We start from the raw sequence: 23,637 nt of genomic DNA on the forward strand, positions 1-23,637 counted from the left end.
ATGATGTCACTTGAAAAAGGCTTCCCTGATTGATGTTTGAAGTCAAATCAGGTGGTCCATGGTGGAGAATTATTGTTGGAACCCATACTGAGTGAGTGAGAGGAGGTTGTTTGATTTGAAAAACCAAATAAGACAAGCATTAACCATCCTCTCCAAGATCTTACAGAAACAGCTTGTCAAAACAATTGGACAGTAGTTCAAGGAAATTTTATGACCCTTCCCAGGCTTAGGAAAAGAGAGTACAATAACATGGCACCAAGCATTAGCAAAAACATTCTTTTTCAGATCCAGTTAAAAACAGCCAGAAGAATAGCAAAAGAGAAATGGCACAGCATCTCATAACAAATAACATATGGTCTGACTGAGGTACTGCCAGACTGATGAAGAGCAAGCTTGAGTTCTACCAGCATAAAGGGGCAATTATAGTCTTAGAGATGATCAGCCTAAGAGGAAAGAGGTGATTGCTCTGCTCATGTCTTGATGGCTAAGAAGGTGGGGGATGAAGCAGAAGTGCTAGATGCTTTCACCGAGAGTGTTGGCAATGCTCTGGGCATCAGAAAACAAGATCAAAAGTGGGATAGAAGTATACTGTTTATAAATCTTTTGAATCTTGTCCCACACTACTTTGGAACTGTTGGTAGAAGAGATGTATTTAATCCAATATTCCTTCTGCCTTTGACATTTGACTTGCCAAACATGTGCACAGGCCAGCTGAAATGCAATGCAATTTAAAAGTGTGAGATATCTATGAAAGGTAGCTCGTTTTCGAGCTTTCCTTGCCAAGTGGCAGGGAAGATTCCACCAAAAACAAAGAATCTGTGGAAAATGTGTCAAGGTTTTAGGAATACACTGATAAACTTTCTGGACAATACAGTAAGTCACTGCTGTTATCCAGTCGTCTATTGATGGCTTACAGACTATGGCAGGATCAAGTTCTGAGAGAGCAGTGAAAGAGGGTCAGTTGGCCTGGTCCAACTTCCATCAAGGCATGTGGATTGGATGGCACTGACCATGGCCAGTCTCTCTCTAAATGATAGGAAAATGATCACTGCCCCATGAGCTACTGTTGACCCTCCAAGAAAAGTAAGAGAAAAGTGAAGGAAAGCAGACAGAAAGGTAAATAGCAGCAAAAGACTGACTAGGTACATGAAAATAAGTATAAGAACCAGTATTGAAAAAGGTTGTGATCTGAGAGCATACTCTGTATGGAGCAACCCCTTCCATCAATATCAGCACCTCCCCAGAGGGAATTATGTACATAACATCCCCCAGGATTAAAAAGGGAGACAGTAAATGCTCAATGAGAGCATCAAGGTCTGACTGATCTCAGATCTCTTCAGTTGCCAGGTAGAGAGAACAAATAGTACAGCCTCCAAGGGTGCATCAGTGGCAAAGATAGGGTGGACACATGCTGATCAACCAGTAGTGCTACCCCACCATGCACTCATCCATCACACAACCTGTCATTTCTACAGAAAGAAAACTGTTGAAGGGTGACTATATCAGCAGGTTTCAGAAATGTTTCCTGTGAGGAGAACCACATGGGATAGTAAGAATCAATCAAATCTTTAATATCATCTATACTTCAAAAAAAACCCTGACAGTTCCACTGGATTAGAGTGGCCATTTTCATTTATGTGAGAAAGAAAATGGTGGGGAGCCCTTCTGTTTTTGACCATGTTTATTTCTTTACTGGATGAAGGCTCATCAGCCTCCATGGATCCTGCCCTGGCTGAGTAGGCAGGTCTCTGTCTGTGGACAAAGATTACAGTAACTGAGGGCATGAACGAGTGGTTGTTTTACTTCTTGGGGCTGCAGAAGAAGATGGACTCAAGGAAATACCCAAACCCAAAACCCAAGGAAATGGAACCAGGCAGTCACTGGAAGGAGTGGCAGGAATAGAAATGAAAGTAGAGAGAGATTTGTCAACCTTTTTAATCATGGAAGGCAAAAGATTCTTCAGATGTTTTGCAAACAACTCTGCTGAAAGCATGGAGAATTCTCTCTACATTACCACTGTGGCAGTATAAAGGAGTGCAACAGCATATGTCCAAGATGGAGTTGGGGACAACAATTTCCAAGTTTCTGGATAGGAGATGTTACTTATAGTCTTCAAGCATTAGACCTCTTACTTCTCCACCCATTTAGGGCAAGAAATAGAGTAAGAGGAGTGTGAATCACTACAGTTAACACAGCATGGTTCTAGATTGCACTCGTAAGCATCATGGTCTTTGTCACTACCAGGAGCACATATTAAAGAACCACAACATAATGTTTTTGAGCAACTGAACTGTTGAAACTGAAAACATCCAAGACGGTTGAGAATGTATGGCTGTACCATACAGTTCAGATAACCTGCTTTGACTGTGGCAGGAGAACATGGTGATGCAAATATCAATATCAAAACATCAGTAGGCACCATAATTCTGTCTTTGTGAGTGGAGGTTCAGCACACCATAGAAATGCTTTGGCTGGAGAAACAAGTGAGAATCTCAGACTCAGGAATTTTCTTTAAATCCCTCTCAACTATAACTCCTCTGGAAGAATTTAAAATTGCATGGGGAGTAACCTCAATGGGTATATCCCCAATGGCCTTAGATTTCAAGAGGAGTTTGGTCTGTTATGGTGGTGATTTTTCCACCAAAATGTCTCCAGAGCACAACTTCTTTACTGACATATGATAGCCAGTAAGTCCCTCTAATTCCTTTTGAATAAAAAAGGGGTACATCTGCTCTGAGAATTTATTAGATAAGGAATGAATAATTAGAAATCAAGGTACAGAATCTGACTGTGATGTTGACCATACAACATTGTCCATGTGTGGTTATTTTCATATGATCTGTTTCTTTTTTTCAATTTCTTCATTTTTATTTATTTTTTCATAAATGGGGTATCCATAACAAAGACAATTTTTTGGTGCCCACTAACCCCACCCGCCATGAAGCCCTACGAGGGGGCACATTAGAATGCCAAATAAGAACACTGCAGCAACACGACTTTTGTGATTACCGTACCCGAACACCAGTATCAGACACAATCTCTACAACACTCTTTGAGAACATCTAACACTAGTACTCAGTTGACCCTAGCCCAAGTGGACCAGCTGATTAACCCTGGGGGAGTCAACCATCTACAGGAATTCAAGGCCAAAGTGGTGTGTTGGACCCCTCAACCACCAGGATCCTTTCCTCCCCTTCACAGGTTGTCAAGCACAGCAAACTCGTGGATGGATGTTTAGATCCCAAAGAAGTTAACTGAAAGTACAGAATCTTCTCTGGGAAGTTCCCTCACCACATACTGGAATCCACCTCAAGAGGACTTAACAACGAAGAGTACTAACAGGACAAAAACAACAATCTGGAATGGAGTGGGAATACAAATTAGAAATGCAGCAGATATCTTAGGTAAAAAAATATTTTCAGATAAAGAATAACATAGGAACAATGATACAGGATGTGGGAGACATTGAAAGCAAAAATATTTAATTGATAACACCCACATTAAAAAAAAGATACACACACATATATATATACTTAAAGAAAGGTGGTACAAAGAGAACAGGTAGTCACAGGTTCACATGGAGGAAGGATAAATGCAAGGAAGCTTTGTTTATGGGGTGGATGAATGAAATGAGAGACAGGTCAGGAGAGGACAAAATGCTGTAGCAATAAGAAAAAGGAAAAGTATTGGATAAGGCCACTTTATAGTCTGCAGTGATTGATACCAACAAATCATTATCAAACAGGCAGGTAAAGAATTCTGAAAGGTGAAGAGCAGCAGGCTGGGATGGCAAGAAACCATAGCACAAAGAAGAATAGCAAAAAATGCAGCATTTTCTCTGGTAAACAGATAACAACAAGAGGTGGACAGAACAAGAAAGAAGGGAAGCTAAATGTACATAAAGAACCTGGATCCTCTCGCAAAATACTAAATAAACACTATGTGTGAAAGCCAGTGTATGGCCACTGTGGGATGACACATGGCTGCAGAAGAAAGTGCCACATAGGAAGAGGTACTGAAAGGGTTGACTGCAGGAAGGTCAGGATTGAAAAACACAGATATGTAGGTCACAATGGGGCAACAAGAAAGACCCAACACAAAGTGATTTGGACCTAAGAGAGAAGAGTAAGAAGACAGATATGAGAATAGGCATAAAGATAACGGTTGGGCCAATCCTGACTGAAGGAATCCAAATCCAAAGCACATAAAACTGGAGATTAGAATAAGGGAAGTTTGAAAGCGAGATGAATAACAAATATGTGCAGAAGAGTACAAAATTGGAAGCATAGCCACCAAAAAACTTGGAAGCGAGGGATCACTTCATGGTCAATATCTTGTTGGAACAAGATAATCAATCTGCTACAAGATTCAGAGCACCTGGGATATATTAAGCCACAAGGCAAATCTGTTGATATTAGGAAAGAAAATGAGATCCAACACCTGAAAACAAAGGGAAGGTAAATTGAAGTCCTCTTGTCAATTTATATAATAGGCAATGGTTAAATGGTCAGAACAAATAATTGCCAACTGAACCCATATTGAAGGTATAAAATGAACCATCACCTAACAAATGGCAATACTTTCCAAGATATTAATGTGGAGAAGAAGGTTTAACCACTAATAACCAATGAATTCCCAATAACCCACATAAACCACACATTCACACACTCAGAGACGAACATCAGTGAACAGGTTCAACTCAGGATGGGAAGGAATCCGAAACAAGATTTCATTGATTGTGCAACATTCACATATGCATGACCCCACAGAAGAAGAAATTTCATGGACACCCACATTCTAAAAAAAAGAATCTCATGAGCAGAGAAAAAAGAGAATCTTCCTTAGGAAATCAAAAGTTCCATTGATTGCAAGTGAATAGGATAAAGTTGGATGTATCTGAGGAAGGTGCTGAGAGACACCTCAAAATGAATCCAGTTCTGTGTGACTTAAGATAAAACTTTTCCAGTTTACTAGCCACCCCACTCTAGCAGTTTCCCAGAGGAGGAACTGGGTGCCAGTGAGAGATGCTAAAAGTAATTAGTTGTTTATGTGGTGATAAAACTGCAAATCTTGATCATGAATATGGCAGGCAAAAACTCTGACCACATGTAAGTTGACAGAAAGTGCTTATGCCAATTCAAAAGGAAGAAGACAGAAATGGAAAACCTCAACATCTGTGAAGAACATTATGGCATTATCTGGAGGCTATAAAGAGGTATATGCATTTGAGATAAACTTTTGACATCAAGAGACCCATAGCGAGAGTCCACTGAAGCATAATAAAAGACTCCAAGTGGAACACAGAAAGTCAATGATGCATTTAAGATTTGAAAGGTTGATGATAGGATAAGGATAAGTGCCAGTCTTTTTTAGAGAAAAATAAACACCTTGGAAATAAAACCTTGGAGCAGGGCGACTTGAGGGGATTGATAGTGTCCTTCAGCAAAAAATCTCAAACCATTTCCAACAGATGCTAATATGAAACAGGATTCCATGGAGGAAGGAAGGGAATGAGAACTGGGGGATAGTAAAGAAGGGGTCCAAAATGAAGGTAGAGTCATTCTGACAACACCTGAAGAATCCAAAAATCTGCAGTGAATGATAATCACAGATGAGTAAAAACAAGAAGAACAGAAGTGTGGAAAGCTGAGAACAAGAGAGAGGAGACAAATATAGGAATAAGCGTATAAAAAGAGGCAAGATCAGGCTTGGTTGAGAAATCAACTAACAGATATGAAGAATGAGGAACAGAGAACTATAACAGAAGCCCAGGGTTGATAATGGTGACAAGTGTATTCAAGAGAGGTATTTCAAACCAAAAGAAGAAAGGTGCACCAATGTGGACAACTGCTGCAGTAGTAGGTTGTTAACTGTGGAAGGAATCACAACTAAATCATTTTAAGGACACTGGATTAAGAATGCATGTTATGGAAAATTGGTAAGAAAGAAAACTGCAGAAAAGCTAAGTGATTAAAAACAAGACAAAATCAGTTTTCAAAAAGTTGCAAAGGAATCAATAATGCACTAATGACAAAACATGTACAAGAAACTGCATACTCAAATGCTAAATCAAAGAGAGAAAATGAATTTTCACTTTCTATAATCCTGGTTCAATGCAGATTTTAAGTAAATATAACCTTGGAAACAATACCAGCCATGTGGTGTGATTTCATGAAATGAAAAAGTGACTCTGAAATAGTAAGTATTCTTCTCAGAAATGGTGAGGAGACTGAAGAATGGCAACTTCCTAAAGCTGAAAACTATTAAAAAATAAAACAGCCAGAGGGTGTATAAAAAGAGATAAATGTGAGGAGAGTATCTGCATGCTCACCTGGAAAAGTTCATCCTAGGACTGATGAAGAAATAAGCATAAGAGAATGAAAAAAGTGAAGAACTGTGAAAGCCTGGAGGCACCTACATCCTGACACAAACATACTAAGTGGAAGCATTAATAGACCCATCTTGGAAAGGGAGGAGGGAAATCCTTGGAAAAAGAGAAGTCTAAGATAAAGACAGAAAAAAAGAAGACCCCAAAAGAAAAAGATATGTTATAATACACTAAAGTGGACAGTAGTGAATCCAGGACCAAATGGTCCAATAAGCAAGAGGTATAAGAGGGGAGGAAGAAGAGAAGTATAGAGAACCTATTGTGCTCAAAGTCTGAAGAAAGAAAGATCAGTCTAAGTAGAGGAGAGTGTGTGGTGAAAGAGGATGGGAAAATCATCAATAGGATAGATACTGAACAATAGTAATTACAGGTGAGAAAAATGATGAAACATGCCAGGAGAGAAAGAACAAAAAGTAGGAAATCAAAAGCACAAGTACATTCAAAACATCAGTGAGGCCTCAGACAGGCACAGAAGATGGGCAGAGAAAAGAAGAGAAGAGAGCACAAAGGAGCGGAGAAGACAAGAAAAAAACACCTTGTGGCACCAACAATAAGGCCCAAGAAGAAGAGAAGCATGGAAAGCCAAGAACAAGATAGAGGAGACAGATAAAGGTATAAGCATTCAAAAAGAAATAAGGATGGGCTTTGTTGAGAAATCAATTAACAGAGCTGAATAATGAGGAATATGGAACCATAATAGAGGTAGTCCATAGCTGAAAATGGTGATAAATGTATCCAATAGAGGCATTTACAACCAAAAGTAAATTCCACAAATGACCTGGAGGTGAAGAGACCACTCCACTGAAATAAAACAGACTGGCCAAAAGAGGCAGCCCACCACCAAGATATAAGCTTCTAGCAAAATATAGGCAAAAAGATAAACCCAATGAAAATAGGCATAAGAAGTGTATGTTTAATACTTGAAAGCAAAAGTTCTTGCAATGGGTACTTCATGAATAGTAAGTGCAAGAGATGCATCTTAGAGAAGGAATCAAGAAAGAAATGTCGTTTGAGAGGTGGTAAGGGGAAAATTGAAGTAGTATAGGCACAGTCAAGCCACCATGAGAATTCCACAATGAGAAGCTCACACGAGAGGGCAACAGACCCCAAGAAAGGAAACCTTGGGTCTACAAGGTTCACTGTATAAGACACATAAGTGCCTGCTCCAAAGGAATGAAGGGTTCCATGGACGTTAGAATTCATTAAAGTGAAAGAACCTCTAGTGCAGGAAGAGAATAAGAAGTGTAAAATCTGTTGACCAGATGTGTCATAGCTTAGCTCACAAATAAAGAGAAGGCAGAACTCTGTTGATGCAAAAGAGGAATAAAATGCTCCAATGTACCAAACACTGAATGGATGTGAGAAAGGACTTAGACCCCAGGATAACCTCTCCCCCAAACCACATAGCCACCACAACAAAAAAGGAGGTGGGGAAACATCTGAGAATAAGTGAACAGAAGAATAGGGTCTATAAACTGCAAGCAAGACACAGCTGGCAGCCCTACTTTTGTTTTGCTGCCAGTCTTGTTCATAAGAATAACCCTTTTTACAAACACTTGCTCCAAATAGTCATACTCACTTCCTACTCAATGCTTTTGTTCCTATCTTAATGTGTTGAAACTCTTTTAAATTCATTTGCCTTCTGATATATGAAGTAAATAACCAACTAAAAGCATGAATTCAGATCATCACATGTAGTACCTTTCTTACACTTGTGAAAATTTTAGTCAGTTTCTCACAATCAGCCTACCTGACATGGCAATCCTGAGAACTTTTCAAGACAAAAATAAACAGTAACTAATGATATTTTCTCTGTGTTCCACCACAGGACACTACTGCTTTAAAACTAAAAATTACAGTACATTAACAAGTGTTCTCTAATATTCTGAATGGATGCCTCATACTTCACACTGTGTACTTATTTGGGTAAAACTTAATAAATATTTTACACATTGGGATTTGTATTTCTTTTGATAGCACTAGAGAGTAGAGTTTAACATTTTTATTCTGTCTAAGTATAATTTTTCCACATAAATATAGTTATGACCAGCTTATAAAACAGCTTCACCATCAAAATAAGTTTAACCATGCCACTGATCAAAGCATAAAAGAGAAGCTACTAAAGCAAAAAAAAACACTGCTATTATACACTTTTAAGTTTTCATTTAGCAACTGACTATTACCTCAAATTAAATATCACATTCTTTGCTGTCCATTTGTGCACACTAAAATTTTACTTTCATTTTTGTGTTTTAACAAACTTTCATCCATGGAAAATATAATTTTAGTATTTTTGTAATTATAAGTAACAAGTTTCTCATATTTGGAATTAAAAGGTTCAAACATAATGTACTTTTCATCAAGCAGAAAGAGCAAAGAAATAATTACTTAATTTGAAAAATTGATATTTATCTAACAGATAAATTGTAAATTAATGATAAAACATCCTACTTGAAAATTTTGCCGCACATCATTCAGACTTCCTGTAACAAAAATGTCACGAGCAGATTTGTCCAAACGAGCACCTCCACAATAAAGACTATAGACATCAACTAGATTATTCAGGGAGCTGATATCCTGCCACATTTGAGCCTGATAAGAAAAATAAAATTCTAAGTACTTCAAGATGTTAATTTTCTACCGTGTTTGATACCAAGGAGTAAAGATTATAAACATTCTACCACAATTGAGGCTCAGAAAAAATATCAGTATATACACTGTACAAGGAACTAATTCAATGTTTGTTCTGAAAGGTAAATAAAATCTCACCAATCTTTTCTCTAAAACAGTATGATAAATATATTTTTTGTCATTAAAAAAATAGCCATATACAATAAAATTATGTATGCCTGTTGATAACACATCAATTTTTGGTGCAATTGCTTGTGCACCTATTAATACCTTAAACTAGACAAATCACAAAATCTCACTGTTAAGTTAAATTGTATTACACATTATCTTTTTCTGTTTAAGTTAAGTGATAACAAACACCTTTGTTTTTATAGTGTTTGAACATTCTTATAATTCTTGAGACTAATTAAATTAATCTTCTTTCAGTAACCAAAACACATGGTGTGGTGGTGCTAAGAGTGAAAGATCTTTGAATCTGAAGTAAGATGAAAACACCTTAAGAAATAATTTTTCATTTTTTTCATCTGCAAAAAGTGATAGTGGAATGTTGAGCTTTCTTATAATTTAAATATCTTATAGTACAATAGTTATTATTCCAAGCTTGACTTATTTTGTTTGATCTCTTCTCAAACGTTGTTATTGTTGGTTTGGTGTTTTATGGCACAAAGCAACTATGCTATCTACTCCAAACATCCGGAAAAAGTTAAAATTAAAGTAAACTTAGTACAATTCATATAAGTGAATTAAGGTAAAACAAAACAAAGTTTAATTTTTGAAGTAAAAACATAAATAGCATTAAATCCAATTTTTACATCTAGTCTACAGCAGTAAGAGAAAAACTACAGTAATACAAGTTGTAGAGAACTTTCTGTTGCATAACTGTAATTAATATAACTCATCAGAAAGAATAACAGGTAAGTTAAATCACCATGAGTCACCTAAAGCTGGCCTTTCCAGTCCTGGTTTCGAGTTATTTGACATTATGGTCATTTTCTAATTTCAAATTGAACTACATGTACTTTGATTCTTAAAAGGGAATCACATTAAAAAGGGTCTAATGTATAAATTATAAAACTTAAATAGCATTAAAAAGATTAATAGCCTTTAAAAAACTAAAAACATTTCTAAGGTGAACAATGTCACCATTGCCAATAACACTGTCTAAAGTTACGGATAAACCTTGAGACAGAACATGTTTAAAACGGTGCCGTTGATACGATTCTCAACAGTAAAATGTGGCTTATTATGACCTAAGTATTACACAGACAACACAATGGTGCATCAGTCCCAGATAAAAGAAAACAATGAGTTAAAAAACTGTGATCAATGCATAGCCTAGTTAGAACAACTTCCTCTTTCCAATCCTTATGGAAGCAAGACAGCCAAAATCCAATAAAGGGTTTTATTGGGAAAAGCTTGTTTTCATGTTGTTCACTCCAACTAAATTGTCAACTGGCACAGAGCCAATTCTTGAATACAGGACCATAATCCACATATGAGACAGACAGAGCAGTGACAGTGCCAGAGCAGACAGACTTAGCTGTGGTGTGACGAGCTCGTTCCCACGAATATCAACATGGCCTGGTATTCATCAAAACTGGACAAAAGTAGATGTTAAAGAGAAATAGGCCAGTCAGTTTTTAATATCAGCAGGAACAGGGTATAAACTAATGTGAAGTGATTCCAGGGCCAATAGAGAACTAAACTAGTCAGTATAAATAGTGCAATTTGAGTACTGCTTAGCTTCTAGGTGATCCAGGGCAAGAGAAATGGCATACAGTTCAGCAGGGAATTCTGTGTGCAACCACCAAACCATAACAAATCATGGCAGAACCTACACAGTAACCTGATTTTGAACCATCTGTATAAATAGGAATGGAAGGATGGTTTGAAAGATGTTCAGCAAATAACATACAGTATTTCTAATCAGGGGTGTCTGCTTTTCTCAGATGACTTAAAGATAGGTCACATTTGGGGATTAAGAGGCCATGATGGGATGGGATGACAGTGGATACAGCAATGTTATCCAAGGGCAGACCTAATGCATCCAACTGAGCCTAGATATGAAGGCCAAAAGGAGCAATGGCAGATCATCTGTTCTGAAAAAGTATGGCCCAACAAAGAAGGAAAACACAACCCCACTGGGATGCTTTGATAAAGAATGAAGTTTCAAAACAGAAAATAAAGAGAGTTGCAAAGAATGTTCATGAGACTATATATAAGCTTTGAATTGGAGAAGTGCAGAAAGCCCCAGTGCAGATCCGAAGTCCCTGATAATGAATGGGATCCAGCATCTTTAAGGCCAAGGTCCTGGCAAAGCCATAAACAAGTGATCCATAGTTGAGTTTTGATCAAGTAAGAACATGATATACCTTTAACACAGAACATCAATCTGCTCCCCAAGTGGTGGAAAAGAGGACATGGAGGATGTTCAGTGCTCTTGTACATTTGACCCATAGCTGCTTGATGTGTGGTACAAAGGTCAGCTTACAGTCAAAGATAAGCACCAATACCTTTGTCTCAGGGACCACTGGTAGCACAATGTCATCGATACAGAGTTCAGGATCAGGGTGAATACCCCATTGTGGGCAAAAGTGCATGCAAACGGTTTTAGAGAGAGAGAAGTTAAAGCCAACTGCTGTGGTCCACTTCAGTAAACGATTGAGGGCAGTCTATAGCTGCTGCTCAATATACCTCATGTTCAACGACTGACATGAAATGTGAAAGTTGTAGACATAGAGCCCATTTGCAACAGTGAAAGGGAGTTGTTCAGTGATGGGATTAATCTTTATACTGAAAAGTGAGACACTCAAAACACAACTCTGAGGAACTCAAAGTTCCTGTAGAAAAGAATGGAAAAGTGTTGAACCCACATGAATTTGGAATTGCCTGTCCATTAAAAAAATTTTAATAAACATGGGCAAATGGCCACATGACCCATATAAGTGGAGGTTTCAAAAAATGCTACATCTCCATATTTTATCCTAAGCCTTCTCAATGTCAAAAAATACTGATATAAGATGTCATTTGAGAAAGGCTTCTCTGATTGACGTTTCAAGTTGAATCAGATGGTTCATGATGGACATCTGTCATTGGAACCAACACTGGGTGGGTGAGAGGAGGTTGTTTGATTTGAGGAACAAAACAAAACAAACATTAACCATCTCCTCTTATGTCTTACAGAGATAGCTCATCAAAGCAATTGGAAGGTAGTTTGAAGGAATCTTGGGATTCTTCCCAGGCTTAGAGAAAGGTAGGACAATAGCCTGGTGCCAGGCATCAGGAAAAACATCCTCCTGCCAGATCCAGTTGAAAACAATCAGAAGAATAGCAAGAGAAGCAGGAGATAGATGGTGCAGCATTTCATGGCGTACATCATCAGGTCTGACTGATGTACTGCTAGAACGATGAAGAGCCAGTCTGAGTTCCACCAGTAAAAAGGGACGATTATAGTCATAGAGACAATCAGCTCGAGGGGAAAGAGGTGATCACTCTGCCTGAGTCTTGATGGCTAAGAAGGTGGAAGAAGAAGTAGAAGTGCTAGATACCCAATAAAAGTTTTCATCTAGAGTATCGACGATGCTCTGGGTAGCAACTACTTCCTGGCCATCAGAAAGCAAAATTGTGAGGGGGATAAAATTGTATTGCCCACTGATCTTTCAAATCTTGTCCTGTATGACTGTGGAACTGGTGGCAGAAGATATGCTGGTTGTGAACTTAATGCAAGAGTCCTTCTGGCATTGATGTCTTACCCATCGAGAATGTGCAAGGGCCTGCTGGAAAGTGACCTGGTGCAAGAGTGTCGGATATGTACAAAAAGTATCTCAAGCTTGTTTTTGAGCCTTCTGTGCCATGTGGTATGCAGGATTCCACCACAAATGAGGATATCGTGGAAAACATGTCGAGGTTTTAGGAATACACTGAGCAGCTGCTTGTATAATACAGTCAGTTGCTGCTGCCACACAGTTATCTATTGATGGTTTGATCACGTTCTGCAAGGGCAGTGAAAAAGGGCCAGTTTGCTTGATCCAGCTTCCACTGAAGCATGCGGGTCAGGTGGCATTGACCATGAACAGTCTCTTTTAAAATTATAGGAAATTGATTACTGCCTCGTGGGTTATTGTCAACCTTCCATGAAAATTGGAGAATCGTGAAGGGGAGAAAACTGAGAGATCAATAGCAGTAAAGGACAAGTCAGGAGCATGAAAATAAGTATAAGAACCACTATTGAAAAGAGAAAGGTTGTAATCAGAGCATATGCTCTACGGAGTGACCCCTCCTGTCAATACCAGTACTTCCCCAGAGGGAATGACATCCATTAAATTTCCCCAGGATTAAAAAGGGAGACTGCAACTGTTCAATGAGAGCATCAAGGTCTGATTGATCATAGGTCTCTCCAGGTGACAGATAGAGAGAACAAACAGTGATGGTACAACACAAGGAAACACGGGTGGCCATGGCCTCCAAGGGTGTGTCAAGTGGCAAAGACAGGGCAGGCACACACTTATCAACTAACAGTGCCACCCCTCCGTGCACCTGTCCATCACACAGCCTGTCATTTCTGTACAAAGAAATCTGCTGAAAGGTGACTGTATCATCAAGTTTCAGAAATACTTGCTGGAAGAAAAGACATACAGGATGGTAGGAAGCAATTAGTGCTTTGATGTCATCCAGATTAGAATGTAAACCTTGACAGTGTCATTGTATCAATGTTGACATTTTTATTTATGTGTACATGAATTGGGTGGAGAGCTCTTCTGTTGATGAACACATCTTTTTTCTTATTGTCTTTATTCAAGGGAGGTCTCTCGACCTCCATGAATCCTGCCCTGGGTTGATTGGGCAGATCTTTGCTGTTGGAAGAGGATTCCAGCAACTGAGAACATGAACAAATGATCGTTTTGCATCTGGGGTGGGAGAAGAAGATGTACATGAGGAAATGCCTGTACCTGGAACCAAAGACCACTGAAGCTGAATTGGTGGACTTAACAGGTATACAGTCGAATAGAGTTGCTGTGACTCCAATTTCATAAGATATTTTTCATAAAACAGCTGCTGATTTGTTGTTAAAAGCTTACAAACTTTTAGTCCCAAGTTGTTGTGAACTTCAAATTTTTGTTTATCTTCTTTTTATCTCTAGGTAATATGCCTAGCTTTATTGCAGACTTCTTGGATCAGAAATATTTTTCTTATAACCATACCTCATGCAATGTAATTAAAAATGTTTCCTTCAGCTATAATTCTACCTTTAGCAGCATTGCACTGTTGAATATTCATATATGCAGAGTGAACTGAATGTATAGGTGCTAAATGTATTGTATGTCTTATCACAGTTCACATCTACTGCAACACACCAGTTCATTGGGAGAAATAATCATTTAAATAAATTTCATTAACTTTCTGCAAATGAGAAATTTTACTATTATATATGATTATATGCTTTCTTTTGAATTATAATTAAATTTCAAGCAGCAGTACACCTTGCATCAAAATTAAATAAGAAAACAAATTCACAAGTAGCTGACAGATGCAAAGTATAAAGCCTGCTAGTAAAACCAGTAGAGTATGTGTAGTGATAATGAAGTGGCTTATAAGTAAGCTTAATAATGACTGTTAAACTTATTTTTATCTGTTCAGATTAGTATCAGTTACAAAATTTCATTGAGTTTGACGACTTACAAAAACTAGAAACATTCCTTTTAAGGAATGTACAAGTCAACACTAAACTGTTAAATTTATGTAATACTGTCTTGAAGTTACATAAGATCATTCATGCTCAGAACATAATATAGAGCCTATATAGCTTTGTTACTGAATTCACTATTGTCACAATTGTTTCAGGAACCATAATTACACACTTAGTCATTTAAGTTTAAATACTTACAGTAAGATTGTGGCAATTAGATATGAACCATTGTCATAGCCTATATGATAACCTGTATAAGAAATTTATTTATCAATTAGTAATTCTGATAGCACACAAAAGGTGCAATGAATTTCCAAAGAAAAAAAAGAACCCAAAACTAAAGGAGAATAATTAGTTAGTGGCATTCAGTTCATAACTTTTTTAAATAATTAGATCCTAATTCCTAACTAGTTTTTACCCTACTTTTTGGTTGTTCATTTAATGCAATCAACAGAAAGTCCTGATAAATTATCCAGTTAAAATGGCAAATGCATTAAACTTTGTTCAAGAGGACCCAACACAAAATAGTCCTTCTAAAGACTTCCCTGGCACTGGCAGCAGATCAGCAGTTGAAGATTAGGAGAAACAAGTCAGCAATTAGTAACTAATTTTACATACATATATATAAGGAAAAAGTTATTTACTAATCAATGTACTTTTGTCATTGTATACTAATCATGACAACAACATGTTTAACTTCCACTTTTTTAAATAAATGCTGTCTTAAAAGGTTTCAAATCTTGAATCTCAAATCCAGCCAAATAAACAAAAATTTGTAAATTTCACAAACAGAACTAACTTATTGTTTTCCATATAAAGATTTGATTTCATAACTGATTTAAATGATTGACTCTCTCACACTGCCTTGGTTTATTCAACACAGTTCATGACCCCAAACTGACTTTTAATTTCAAAACTATCTTCAAACATGTTCCTTCACAAAATTTTGCAAACTTTTTGTAAATATTACAAAGCTCTTTGTAGGCAAAATTTTTATTAAAATATTTTTACTGTAACTATTACTGTGAATATATATAGTCAAAGATTGACTACGGGTCATTCCATGTCAAATCATCCAGAGGGCTGCAGGTGGCCCCCACAGAATGCCTTGAAAAAAATCACATGTGCTCATCTACCCATATAATGAAAAATTGCCAAAGATTAGATCAATATTTCTAAGAGTTTCTGATTTACAGCCCTGTAATTTAAGTAGTTTCTTGTTATTTTTGGCGAATTCATATTCGGGCAACTTTGGCTGCTTAAAGCTGCAAGAGAAGGCTGAAAATATGCTACACTGACTGAATTAATGTCAAAGAAATCAAAAATGGTTTCAAACCAAGTTTATCTCTTTTAGGATTTTCATAGTGAGGCTGTTAAATCACCTGAAAACCAAAATCATAAAAAACATTGGTTTATTTAATAAGCCATAGCTCTAAGACGTAACATAATACAAAGCTGAATTTTGTTTTCAAATTTCCTATAACATATCACTTGATAAATCAGCAACTGTTGTAATTAAAAGTCTGTTAGTTCTGTAAAAAAATGTAGTTGCATGCAACTCCTTTATGATTTAGCTAAAAATAGCCCTACTTCAGGCCACAGTTTGACCATGTTACCAGTTATTCAGCCTTTTCAAATTTTTACCATATATTCTTACATCTCTGAATATTATCTACAAAAAAAAAAAACAGGATGGTGTTCAACCTACTTTTTGAGTTATTATTTTTTAAAGTATCCTATGACCATACGTTGTTTACTTGACAAAAAAAACCTCAATTCAGGTGTGTTACTGTGTGCAAATATATCCATACAATTTTGAAATAATATATAAATCCCACTGAAATATTTTATTCAGCCTTTACCATATATTCTTACATCTCTGAACATGATCTTAAAAAAAAATGAAGGTTGTGAAAAATAATAAATTATCAAAGTTTAAGTGTCTCTGATATGTACCATTGGGCAAAGGACCACATTTAGGGCATTCAGTTCTTTATTATCAATCAGGAATCAGTCCTGCAGAATTGTGTAAAGTTTGATCGACTTGAGCACTATGGAAAATGCAAAACTGTGGCAGGTATTAGGTCACATCATAGCTTTATTCCCCACTCTACCAACAAATTGTATATGAGAAGGTTATCAGATGATGATGTGTACACAGTTGAAACTGTTGGTAGTAGCAGTGAAAGTGATGCTGCAGCAGCTCAAATAGGGTCTAATGATAGCAATGACAATTATCATCCAGTCAATTATCAGTCTGTCAATGAAACCTAACCCTACTTTTTCATTCTGATGGTGCCACTATATTAAATAATTTATTATTCAAACACAAACACAGAATATTAAGACAGAAAACTCTGACCTAACCATGGTGAGATGGTTAAAGAATGAGAAACTTGATGCTCACTGGAAGTGGTAACAAATTTTTCCATCATCTTTTATCAAAGACACATGATTAGAATGAAACTATTTAACACCAAGCATTGCTTTATCATTGATACTTAATATACTTCCACTATATGTAAAGAAAGTCTGTATTAAGTTTAATGCTCTGCTGTCATTAGTTAGTTATTTCTATGACAGAAAAATAAAAATACAATGTTACAATAAGTGAATCCCAATAAGATATATTATACTTAATAAAAATCACATTCTTAAGGATTATTCACTTATGTAAAACAAAAACCATTACTACTGTTGCACATCTTACAGGAGGGCCTTTCAAAATTAGTTCTTCTTGCTTTTCTCTTTCCTTATTATTACTCTTATATGCTACCGACAGTGCCCTCTGAAGTCCAGTAAGTCCTGAGACACACATGTGCAATGAAAGTGTGTCAACAAATCGGAGTTTTGTACCCTGTAATAAATAAATACAAAAACAAACATTTGAAAATAGAATCATCACCAACTTTTGTATTTGATTAAGAATGTCTTTGTTTTGCCAATTAATTTTAAAGCAAATCCTTTTAAGTTTTGTACAGAGAAACAGTCAAGAGTATCAAAGGCTAATATATAATTTTCTTCTTTGATATTCATAATATACAAATGGTTATACAAAGCAAAATAACTTGTTATATCTATATACATATATAGGGTCAGTTTTAAAATATTCAATTACTGTGTATACAACTTTCAGCAACAACACTTATCAGTCATTGATAAAATAGAAATTTATTTTATTATAACTTTCTTAATACTTTCTAAAATATTGATTTTTGAAACACCTATACCAAAATCAAATACTGATACAGAAGATGTGGAAAAGATGCAAACCTATGAAACAAAGGAATCCTGAAAACATCTGTCAAATCCCCTACACTACATAGAAAATCAATAAATGTGTTTACAGCCAAATAAAATTAATGGCTGATGTATAAAAATATTGTTTCACCTTGATAAGCAAAAGAAAACCAGTATGGTTTAGCCTTGTGGTCCACACATCTAAAGTATCAATGAACATCTTACAAGGCACAGTGGAAGGATAGCAACAAAAGACATTGTTTGACACTATTAAGTAAAGGCCAAAGCTACCCTTTCTAACAGCTGCCTAAGAATTGAACTCAATAGGAAAACAACATTATCAAGACAATCTCATGTAACACACTATGAGTATCTCAGTTGTTATGAGACATGTGAGAAAATACCTTTTATGAAAATATAAGTACCCCACTGCTTCTCATATAGATTTTCATATTAGATAAAAACAAACTAACACAAAAAAAGTATATAAAGTAATATAACTTTTGTAAAACAAAACAAAAAGAAAGATTTCAAATAACTTGATATATCATTTACAAACCAAATATATTTATAATTATATTTTATTGTATAAATAAATTATATGAAATTGTGACTTATTTAAAAACCTGTTACAGAAAAAAACATAACACCTTTAATAAATTAAATCTTGAAATGAGATAATTACCATTAACCCTTTCGGCACTGAATAAAAAATTTTGATGTTTGGCATGATGCTGAATATATATGTTTGATATTTCAACTAATTACGGTATCAGTAATAAAAGCATGATATCTCAGCAATAATTCAACAAAAGTCCCTGTAATATTCAGTGATTGCACCCAATACTATATATGTTAAATTTAATACATAAGAATAACAGGAATAAAGGAAGGTCGCCTGCCACGCTGAGCCTTCAAGTCGACTGCAGTCGTCAACCACACCGAAAGGGTTAAAAATGTGTATAGAAGTACCACTTGATTAAATTAAACCAATTAAGTTAGTTTAATACCTTAAGAAAATACTGTTCTTTTATGTAGGTTCTATCATAGCCAACATTATGTCCAATAACCAATCGAGGCTGCCAGGGTTGTCCATCAGAGGGTTCTACCTGTCCAGGTAGTGTTTCTAGTGGAATAAGGTCATTCAAAGTGACTTCCTTGTCCCAGGAAAATTGTTCTTGTATAAGTTGCTCACTACACCACGAGTACTGTAATATTCAGTGATTGCACCCAATACTATATATGTTAAATTTAATACATAAGAATAACAGGAATAAAGGAAGGTCGCCTGCCACGCTGAGCCTTCAAGTCGACTGCAGTCGTCAACCACACCGAAAGGGTTAAAAATGTGTATAGAAGTACCACTTGATTAAATTAAACCAATTAAGTTAGTTTAATACCTTAAGAAAATACTGTTCTTTTATGTAGGTTCTATCATAGCCAACATTATGTCCAATAACCAATCGAGGCTGCCAGGGTTGTCCATCAGAGGGTTCTACCTGTCCAGGTAGTGTTTCTAGTGGAATAAGGTCATTCAAAGTGACTTCCTTGTCCCAGGAAAATTGTTCTTGTATAAGTTGCTCACTACACCACGAGTACCTAATCACAGAAGAATATAATTCATGGATCAAATAAAGAGACTAGCAATTAGTCAAACACAAATTCTACAAATGTAAGACATTTTGAAGTACATGCATATCCCAAATTTTTCAAAAAAGTGAATTATATTTCCCTAATTATTTTAATAAATAATTTTTCAAAACTATATGGTTTAAAATGTCTATTTTGATGTATTTCCTAGTTTATACTTTCTTTTTCTGAAGCTTGTCTAATTTGCTTCACAGATTATTGAAATACCTACGATAATTTGTCACAAGTTACTTCAGTGGTTCAAATATGTTCACCAGTTAATAACAAAATTCCCTTCTCAGTTAAAAATACCACACACAACTAAAAGATGTATTTTCTTCATGAGATTGAGATTCTTTAAGTAACCAATAATATACTATTTGTTGAAACATAAACAAGCCTTAACTTTAACTATTCAATAGTTTTCAGTAATACTAATACTGTGATGAATTTGATAAAGAGCAGTTAAAACACTATTATGATACAAGACTCCTGAGGATTCAAATCCTGATCAGAGCACATAGCTTTTATCAATTTCAGATTGTTACAGTATTTACTACAGAATATTTCTAAAACAAAATACTGTGTACACTTTAATAGTATGAATAATGTATCAATACAATAAAACAAGACAGACTGACTTATCAGCTGTAGCTAAAAGTACTTTAAGTCATTCTTCACTTGTTGGTGGAAGTTCAAATATAAAAAGTGGATTACTTTTGAATAAAAACTGTAAAAGTAGAGGATTAAACAAGCAAGTTAGTTAAATAGGTTATCATTTGCTCTTAATAATGGGAACACTAGTTTTCTATATACATAACAGTAGTAGAAAAACTAGAGCTAACGTAAAGACATCTAAGTCACGTGCAGTTTCTTAAGGCATTTGTAACAGTGGTTTATCTTTATATACTCAAAGTTTTGTAACTGGTGGAACATGTAGCCAAAAAAGAAATAGAATTTACTATATAATAAGGTCTTCTGATGAAGAAACTTGTGGCGAAGCAGAGAGATGCAAACTGCAGTCTGTCACGCTTTATCACAGGGTTCATTGATCTAAGCAGAGAGAATGGTGAGAGAGAGAGAGAGAAAAAAAAAAAAGAAAAAACTAATAATAATAAAAAAACTAAAAGAGCAAGGAGAGGGGAAGGAGAAAGAAGAAATAACAGAAGAAGACAGGAAAGAAAGAAAAAGAGAAAGAGAGAGTGAAAGAAGGAAAAAAGGAGAAAAAAGTTATAGAAAAAGGGGTCCTTTCAAGGCCTGGATGCTGGGGATTTATAAATTCAATGACTAGAAATTTAGTCATGGAGGAAACCAGAGTGCCCAGAGAAAATCACTTTCACTGGGTGGGTGCCGAAAAATCTACCCACCCAGTGCCCAACCTGAAATGTAAAGCATTATAAACATATAGATAAGATAGTACTAATCAGTGTGATTAATGATCCAACTTAGTGGTGATGTGTACTTGGCCCAGGGTTGGGGTGTGTCTGCTAGTCGAGATATTTGATGTGTTTGTAAGTTTCTGTCTTTTGGTTTGGTCTAGTAGTGATAAGCTAGTTTAATAAACCTGTCTTGTATTGGTAAGATCTCTGTTAATGACTTAAGGTATGTTGTGGGAGTGTAACTGGGAAGGCAAAAAGCAATTTTGATAGTGCTATTCTGGAGGTTCTGTAATACTGACTATTGTTTTTCAGACATGCTGCATGTGACTGCACTGCTGTACTCAAAAAGGGGTCTAATGAATGCTTTGTATATGGTGAGAATGATTTTGGGGGAGCAACCTTTATTAGGGCCACTAATATGTTTTAGAAAGAAAATTCTGTTACTTATTTGAGTAATGATTTTTTGAAAGTGTTATGTCCAGGTTAAATTCTGAGGCATGGTGAGGATTAGGAAGGTGATGGAATTGGTGAAATTTATATCAACATTATTAAGGCTCAATTTTATAGTTAAATTTTTACCTGTACTTATTGACGTTTCAATGAAAGGCTATGGCCTGAGTTTTGGTGGGGTTTAAGGTGACGTGACACACCATTTGTTGCACCATTGAGTGACAAAGTCTATTGTTGTTTGGACCCTGTAGACTGCTGTATCGGGGTTGCTGGAGGTGCTCCATATTGCTATATCATCAGCATACTAGGAAATAAGGGTGTAATTAAGAGGGAAAAGGTATATCATTAACATAGATGTTGTAAAGTATTGGACTAAGCATCAAGCCTTGGGGTACACCTGCATTTAAGTTGAATGGATTTGAAACTAATGTATGAATTTTGACTAAAGCTGGATATCCATCTAACTAAAATTTGTGGGATGCCTAGGGCTAGAGTTTTATACCAGGAGGCCATCATGCCAGACTGAGTCAAGCACTTTTTCAACATCTAAAAAGGAGGCAATAGTTGTTTGTTTGCAGTTGGCACAGACCAGATGGTCGGTGGTTTGTCTTTTTCTTCTACCTGCATTTTGGTTTTTGTTGATCAAATTGTTGGAGTAAAGAAAACAGTTAATTCTGTTAATAATTGTTTTTTCCATAAGTTTTCCTAGGGTATTCAGAAGGCTATTTGGTCTATAGTTATTTGGATTACTTAGCCTTTTTTCTTTTTTTAGGTACTACTTTAATTACAGCAGTTTTCCAAATGTTCAGGTAGTATCCTGAAAACAGGGATAGGTAAAAAATTGAGACTAGGTGATTGAGATTGGTATCAGACAAGTTCTTAACAACTATATTACTGATATTATCTGGTCCTGGGGTTTTATTTCTTATATTCTTTAGGATTAGCTTTATCTAAGTTCTGGTTATTGGGTGAGTGTAATATGAAGAAGACTGATTATCTTGATTGATATTAATAGAAAACCAAGTAAATAAAATAGTGGAATTTGAACTGATGACCTGATTAATTTGGTTTTAGTGTGATTGGTCAAAGGATGAGAGGTTTGATCTGGGCAGAAATCACATTGCGTCAGTGTGTGTTTTCTTATAGCAAAGCCACATTGGGCTATCTGCTAAGTCCACCAAATGCAAATTAGAACTATCAAAGGTTCAAACCTTCATATGATAATGTATCCTGAACCTTCAAAGATTAAAATCTATCCTTTGTTAATCCTATATAAAATAATAAATTAATGTCATCAAAATAATCAACTAATCAAAATTACTTGTAATTATTGCTGTTTTTTATTATTCCAACTGTTCAAGCAATCAGGTTATTGCCATTGTGATTTCTTCCTATATTTGATTAACTCCAAATTGTTCAACTTAATCTAACAGCATTTACAATTATCACTATTTTCAATTATTCCAATTATCCAAGTCTTGTAAGAATATCTAGTTAGTTGAATATAACTGCTTAACTATCAAATTCCACTAATCATCTAGAATAAATGTTTGGATCAAAAAGCAATTTGGTTAGATCTATAAGGGTAAGGGAAAGGTGTTTGCACATGTTTAGCTTCATTTAATTGCACTGGTAAATAGTGCAATGTATTTCAAGAAGCTCTAAGTGGTTTTATTAGGTACTGTTTATACTAAGTTTGGTTTGTTTTAGATATTCACACAAAGTTACACAAAAATTGATGTACTAGCCATCCCAGATATTTAACTGATACACTAGAGGTCAAGTCATTAGCCAACAGCACGCACTGAAAACTTATGTAAAGAAGTTGCTATTTAAAAAAAAAAAAAGCTTCAGAAATCTTTTTAAAATAAATCTCATAGTTAATTAAAAATTATATAACTAGATAGTTGAAATAGTAATAAAAGAAACCTAATTTTAATTAGTTGATTTTTTTTTAGTCACGATACTAATCAGTTTAGTTGAACAAACTTGAACAAAAATAATAATGGCAATATATTTTGATTATTGGTTAGTTGGGATAATCAGAAATACTAATTTCTATTAGCTGATTAGTCATGTGACACTAATTTCTGTACATCTGAAACAACTGAAAAACACATTTCCCTTATTAGATAGACTAAATAATTGAAAACATTAGGTGAATATATTTTAGACATTGATTGATTTAATCATAATTTTGATTGACTGATATAATTGATCATTATAAGTAACTG

The 23,637-nt window shown here is 35.6% G+C and overlaps 1 protein-coding gene across 1 annotated transcript in view; it reads right to left on the reverse strand.

Annotated features, from left to right (window-relative positions):
* The window catches only part of PolG1 (DNA polymerase gamma, catalytic subunit tam), a 93,906-nt gene that overhangs the window by 50,694 nt on the left and 19,575 nt on the right, over nucleotides 1-23,637 (reverse strand). The window contains exons 4-7 of the mRNA XM_076452422.1: nucleotides 19,346-19,544; nucleotides 18,956-19,153; nucleotides 17,416-17,562; nucleotides 8,840-8,980 (exon numbers count right to left, since the gene is read on the reverse strand). Coding sequence (XP_076308537.1) covers nucleotides 8,840-8,980; nucleotides 17,416-17,562; nucleotides 18,956-19,153; nucleotides 19,346-19,544 — 685 coding nt within the window. The remainder of the gene's footprint in view (nucleotides 1-8,839; nucleotides 8,981-17,415; nucleotides 17,563-18,955; nucleotides 19,154-19,345; nucleotides 19,545-23,637) is intronic.

This window comes from Tachypleus tridentatus, chromosome 8, assembly GCF_004210375.1.
Source record: "Tachypleus tridentatus isolate NWPU-2018 chromosome 8, ASM421037v1, whole genome shotgun sequence".
Taxonomy (NCBI): domain Eukaryota; kingdom Metazoa; phylum Arthropoda; class Merostomata; order Xiphosura; family Limulidae; genus Tachypleus; species Tachypleus tridentatus.